The 6,321-nt window shown below is 53.0% G+C and overlaps 3 protein-coding genes across 3 annotated transcripts; 2 read left to right on the top strand and 1 right to left on the bottom strand.

The window, feature by feature from the left end:
* Positions 1 to 897: 897 nt before the first annotated feature.
* EPUS_05909 (uncharacterized protein) lies at positions 898 to 1,409 on the top strand (the record flags this gene model as incomplete). Its single annotated transcript, XM_007802287.1, has 2 exons — positions 898 to 1,168; positions 1,309 to 1,409. The coding sequence occupies 2 exons, from the start codon at positions 898 to 900 to the stop codon at positions 1,407 to 1,409; spliced, it is 372 nt and encodes a 123-aa protein (XP_007800478.1).
* Positions 1,410 to 2,030: 621 nt separating this feature from the next.
* Positions 2,031 to 3,714, top strand: EPUS_05908 (uncharacterized protein; the record flags this gene model as incomplete). Its single annotated transcript, XM_007802286.1, has 3 exons — positions 2,031 to 2,871; positions 3,031 to 3,195; positions 3,281 to 3,714. The coding sequence occupies 3 exons, from the start codon at positions 2,031 to 2,033 to the stop codon at positions 3,712 to 3,714; spliced, it is 1,440 nt and encodes a 479-aa protein (XP_007800477.1).
* Positions 3,715 to 4,655: 941 nt separating this feature from the next.
* EPUS_05907 (uncharacterized protein) lies at positions 4,656 to 6,062 on the bottom strand (the record flags this gene model as incomplete). Its single annotated transcript, XM_007802285.1, has 2 exons — positions 4,656 to 5,746; positions 5,795 to 6,062. The coding sequence occupies 2 exons, from the start codon at positions 6,060 to 6,062 to the stop codon at positions 4,656 to 4,658; spliced, it is 1,359 nt and encodes a 452-aa protein (XP_007800476.1).
* Positions 6,063 to 6,321: the final 259 nt, after the last annotated feature.

The following is a 6,321-nucleotide window of genomic DNA, read 5'->3' as shown; positions in this document are numbered from 1 at the left end:
GTGCTGTTGTTGGCGGTTGTTGGCGCACCAGGTCGCCGCGGATGATGACGTCGTGCTGGATCACCGATTTGCCGGCTAGGATTATGTGCTGTGTTGCGTGCAGTTGGGCACGGCGCGAGATCTTGTTGCCGTTGTCCTGTCAAGGGGGGGGGATGGTTAGTGGAGAGGTTTGGAGAGTAGAGGTCGGAGAGAGCTTACCGTCTCAATGTACTCGCCGGTACGCGCTGATTTGGGCGGCATGACAAGTGAGGTGTGGTAGTCTTGCTATCTCGTAGGCATAGAATGATGGGTGAGCATGTCGGTGTCGGTGTCGGTGTCGGTGTCGAGGTCAATGTCGAGGTTATGGTATTCCAGACGCGGTGGCTCAAAGCGGAAAGTAGGGCAGGTTGGTAGGGCATGACGTATATTTGTTTTGCTTTGTTGATCAGACAAAATTCCTCCGCCTGACAACTCCCCCGGACAAGCTCTCTGGGAGGATAACGTGCTGAATGGGAATGCGACAGACTGTATTAGACGACACGCATAGAATTCTATTTGGTCAGGTTCTTCTACAGCATAAGCTTGATTCTAAGCTCACCATTCGAGGTGCTACATCTAGAAGCTGGCCCTGTTGCCTTGGCTCCCGTTGACAGACTTCCGATGGATACAGACACACTGCGATGAGTCGCTCCAAGAAGCCAAAAGTTGTCCACGAACTATATCGAGTGGTCATCACAGATGGTGTTTTGGCCAATTGGAAGGCGCGAATGTTGGCTCAAGCCTGTAGCAGCTTTGTGCCAGCTATCTGTGAACACTTTCACCTTCAATTCGAAGAGTCATTCCCCCATATTCTATCATTCGGTGGCCTTTCACCCTCTGTTGCCTCTTCTTCAGCACCGTGCTCGAATTCTTTCCAAGATGAATGTCAAACTTGAACTGCTGCTCACCCGCACTGTCAGCATCGACGTGGTAGACAGCGACATCGACGATCCTACTCACCTCGCACAGCAATTACAGGGCCAAGATCAAGAAAAAGTCCAATCCATGAAGGTTGTGGAAGTGAATGGTCGACAAGTTGGCACCTCACTGAACCCGGGAAGCGCACTCGAAGTCGGCAGAGACCAGAAGATCATCAAATTCCATCGGCTGATTCCAGCATTGCTCCAGAAGCTTCGCAGACGTCCGGATCGTAAGTCATCTCCAAGCTCTCATTCGGGTTAAGCATACGATAGCTAAGAGATGGCACCTGGAACAGAACAAGCACCAACCTAATGTAAGAGACATCTTGGATATAAGTCAGAATGCTAACTTCGGATGAGCATGGCACAGATATGATGACCCACCTCTCTGAGAGCAGTTTTCAAGAAAGAGCACGCCAGAACACGGAGAAGGCGAAGGCCGGGCATCGCAGTGTTGGTCACAGATATTAAATATGCGATGTGCTGGGGGCTGGGGGCTGGAGGCTGGGTGCTGGAGTTGTTTCAATCACATGGGGGGGGAGGTTGATGAGAGGAGCTGGCCGTGGGCAGCCAGCCAGGTCCGCCGCATCACTTCTGCTCCAGCAGTCCCGCAGCTTCACAATATGTCCTTGATGTCTCTACCATCAAGCCAAAGGCAAGCATTTGCGGACAGTCACGTTGACCGTTGGTGGCCTGCTTAGATTGAATGAGTCCGGGATGGGGCCAGACGTAGAAAGGAATTCAGTCACACACGCCACGCCAAGCCTCTTTTTCTTGCCTTTCATAACAATAGAATAATAGAATAAACAAGGCCAACCCCGACTCAAGTGTACCAACTGTATTGCTGCCACTGAACACTCTTTTACATTCTCAGGCATGGTTGGTAGCATCTAGATCTAGATCACGAGGCCGCTCCGAGATTGGATACATGGTTGACCAGTCTCGATGGTTACCGCAACGACTTTTTCTTATCGCTTTCGCCTACGTATAATTATTTGGTCGTCATCGATAAGCCTTCTCAACATACAGGCCTTGGTTGGTACCATAGACAGCTGGAGCGTCTGTTCTGGATTCTAGCCACAACCCTTCACCATGCCCAAAATCAAGATGGCGCTGGTGGTGGAGTTTGATGCAGACCAATCAGACCACAACACCATCCATCTTGCGCTTGATCAGATCCTGCATCTTCAACCAGCATGCAGCATTGTTTCTAAGAATATTATTGAGATTGACGGTACCCCCACTGTTGGGGCAGATGGTCTGTCCTCAGCCGAGACTATTGCAAGATATTCCAGATCATCTGCAACCGTTGGGCCTCGGGATGGCGTCCAAGGCGATAGCTACCGGCCGGACTACTCAGAGCGGAGCAGAGACCAGCTACTCGACAGCTACAGACCAGGTACATTGGATGGTCATGGCGCATCCTCTCGAGGGATCGATAGCTACAGACCTAATGGTAAAGTCTCCTCCGATCCCGCTGCCATTCACCCAGACAGACAAAAAATCATGACTCGATCCGACGAGACAATTGACTTTACAAACGAAGGTGGAGGGCTGTCATCTTCCGCAGTCCTGGGCACCCGCTACGACGCCCTTGTCGAAGACATAGTCTTCACTCCCAACTCCCAACCTACGACGAACAACAACAGCAGCTACAAAGATACCCGCACTCGCCGCAGCAGCTCACACTACTCCCCTCCACCCGCACGTGACCGATCCGCTTCACCGCAGAACGGATGGCGTCGAAGCGAACGTCTTCGAACCGCTCCGTCACGAAACAGGTCTGAGCACGAGACGTCGCACAAAACCAAACTCGAAAGATGGAAACAGCGTCGAGACGAAGAGATGAAGCGCCTCGAGGCCGCGCGCGGGTCGTTAGAATTCCTAGCGCCTCTCTTTTCGGACAAGGGGAGGTTTGAGAGACAGCGGGAAAGTGAGTTGAACCCCGCTTAACATCTCTTCTTCTTGTAATGAATGGGTGCATTGTCTGGTCTCCTTGCACTGTGTTAAATCATTGAATAAGTCTACCCATCTAGCCGGCCCAAGTGACGGAGCTAGGATGACTGCATATTTACTTACTCCATTTTGGTAGTACACGGCATCACGGAAGCCCTGCGCCTCAAGAACCTGCGTACCAACCACAAGATCGAGAAAGCGAAACGCCAGCTCGATAAGCGGCGATGGGGTGGTGCTGGAGAGAAGGCGGGAGGAGGAGAAGAAGTCAAGCAAGGTGCTAGGATGGATGCCGTGATCGAGCGTACGTATTATCCATCTATTCACATCTACCCCTTTCCCCATCCGTTGGTTTGCTGACTACCAGTCTGTGTTGCGCGTGGGTGTAGAGATCGCATCCTTTGATTTCAGCGCACCATCCAGCGGCATCGCAAATGGTGATGGCTCAGCACATTCAGCAACCCATCCGCCGGTCGAGACGAGGAAGAAAAAGGGAGCAGGGGCGAGGAAGCGCGGCAGAGGAAAGTCGGTGGCGATGCGAGAAAAAGAATCAGCGGTCCTGAAGCGTGATAACGACGATGAGATGCACGATGTGCATCCCCATCCACCACCGCAGACGCAGACGCAGACACAAGCGCAGCAGCTGTGGGAGCAGCAGATGAAATCCCAAGCTTCCAGCACCAGCATGGCAGACATGGCGGTTGATGACGGGGCGGAGTGTGTGAACGTGCTGGGTGGCAGCAGCAGCAGCAGCGGCGCCGCCACGAATGCAATACCTGCCACGGCTGATGCTGGTGCCTTGGATGAGGAGGGCGTGGCGTGACGTGACGTGAAGCCGACTCACCCACCAACGCACGCAGAGCCTTTACAAACGAAGAAGATCCACCACCTTCATATTCATACCGATACCCCCATCCCCATCTCTGCTGCAGCGCTACCTAGCCACCCAGCCACCCAGCTACCCAGCTCCCTGTCTAACTAGATTAGATAAGATAGATAGATACGCCTGCTGGACCTCCTTCTCCTTCTCCTTCTCCTTCTTTTCAAGACCCTGTAACCCCCATCTCTCCCCCTTCTCCCAAGGCGCTGCTCAGCATGACTAACTATTTACTACTTCCGTCCTTGTCCTTGTCCTTGTACTGGCACTGGCACTGGCACTGGTACTCATACTTGTACTGGCGAAGAACAGGTTCAAAGAAACCAGTCAACCAACTCGCGCATGTAGGAATTCTACCGGGAAAAAAAAGGGAAAGGGAAAAGGAAAAGGAAGGGCTGCGCTCGTCGACCTACCTACGTAGCTACTGACTGACTGACTGACTGACCGACTGACTGCCAGCTCTCTCTCAGCGCGGTTGTGGTTGCACAATGGAATGGAAGGGCTCTGAGTACATCTCGCCTCGTCTCGTCTCGTCTCGTCTCGTCTGGTTTTCTATTCGGAGACCGGGCTGGGAGGGAGAGGGGGGGTTCAGGCCAATCTGTAATCTAAGCCAGCCAGAGCATGAGCGGGAGCGGAGCGAATGCAGCATGAATGCAAGACGGTCAGGAGTGAAAGAGCGGTGTAAATCATCGCTCTGGCTCCCAACTAACCAAGCTAGCGCCGTCAAGGAAGAAAGGGGCCCTCTGATAAAACCTGTGGATGCGCTCTATGAAGGCGAGAAAAATATATGCTGGTGGCATTGGTACCCCTCCAACACTTCCAGTTCGCTGGAAGAATAAAAAGGCGCGTCCTCATCCCCGTCTCCCACTCCAGAGTCTCCAGTATCCTCAAAGCGCTAACCCGTTCGCATTCGCCGCGTCTCTCTTCTCCACCACACTGGGCACCTTCTTCATCTTTTCCTCATCCGCTTCCTCGCCCACAACCGCCTCACCCACCTCCAACGCGTCATACAGATCCACGATCCTCCGTGCCACACCTTCGCCGCTCCAGTACGCCCCCGTCGTAGTCCCCAGCGCGATGAAAGGCGCCGTGTGCTCGCCCGCCAACCACAGCCGCCTTTCCTCCCCTACACCTTCCCTCATCACCTCGATATCCTTGTCCCCATTCTCGAGGCCGACTTGGATGTTGGTGTAGGCGCCATTTCCGGCGAAGGGGTCGAGCTGCCATTTCGTTGCTAAGAAGGCGGAGGGGGTGCAGGAGGCGGAGTGGACGTCGTAGTTGGGGAGACGCGAGTAGAATGGTTCGAAGAACGTTCTTAGAGTTTGGTGGTATGGGGAGGAAGGGGACGTAGACACGGGCATGTCTTGGATGAGGTTGACGAGGTGGGTGCCGCAGGCGCCGTAAAGGTAGAAGAGGAGGGTGGGGTGGGAAGTAGTGTCGGGAAGGGCGGCGAGGTTGACGAGGACTTGGTTCCAGGGAATGTCAGGTGGGTGGGGAGCGTAGTCGGGGCTGGAGAAGTGAGTGAACGAGGGGTAGGTCGATGGACCGGATTTGGCAGAGGAGGCGGATGAGGAGCTTAGATTGCTATTGGGTGAATCTTCTGAGTGCGAGGCCGCAGTGGATGTGTCTTGCTGCCAAAAGGCCATGGGAAAGGTGACGTAGACCTTTTCTAATCGGCTGTAGCTGATGTTGTCGATGGCTTGCAGTAGACGAGAAGGAAGAGGGGAGTCAGGTGGAAAGGCATCATATTTGTGACGTTTGAGCCAACCGAGAGGCGCGGTGAGGACAACTTCATCGTACGTATGTTGTGTGCCACTTCGTGTTTGTAGGGTGACCGTTGCTGGAAAGGTGGATTGCGGATCATGATGGGCATGGAAGAAGACAACCTCGTCATTCAAGCGTATATCAGCATCTGCTAGGGCGGTGGCGGCAATCTCTGCAAGTATCTTCTTATATGTGCCTGCGACAAAAGCATTTTCTGAAATAGAGTTAATCACAGACGCTGGCTTACAGGACGCCTACTCACCACCATCAATGCATTCTTCGAGGAAGAAGAACTTCAGACTCTGCCTTTCGATCGGATCGCCGACATAGCCACCCCACATCTGGGCTTGCTGAAGAACAAGGGCTTGCATCGAGGCATCATCCGTGACTTCTTTGACTTGGTCCTGGAAATAGTCCATCAAGCTTTGGCATTTGTCGATCTCCGCAGAATGCTCGTCGCTGTATCTGAGGGCCTTGGCGATGATGCCCCAGACCGCCTCGGAGAGCTCTGATGCTACGCGATTGTCCATACGGTTCCCTCTGGAGTCGATGATCGCTTCACTGTCTTCTAGAAAATAGGTGGTCGTATTCGTTCGCTCTGCAATGTCGGCAATCGGATTACTTTGACTTCCATGGATCCAATTTGCCCCACTGCTTGAGTCAGCATATGTTTTCCAAACGCTTCCTATTAACATACATATCCATCAGATGACCCCCTGATTCAACCTGATGTACCTAAATTGTATAAGCTCTTTGATCTTGTGAGAGATTACCTCTTCTTATACCCGA

The sequence above is a fragment of the Endocarpon pusillum genome, assembly GCF_000464535.1.
Source record: "Endocarpon pusillum Z07020 unplaced genomic scaffold scaffold1575, whole genome shotgun sequence".
NCBI lineage: Eukaryota > Fungi > Ascomycota > Eurotiomycetes > Verrucariales > Verrucariaceae > Endocarpon > Endocarpon pusillum.
Note: the sequence above shows the minus strand (reverse complement) of the source record. Positions and strands in the feature narration are given on the sequence as shown.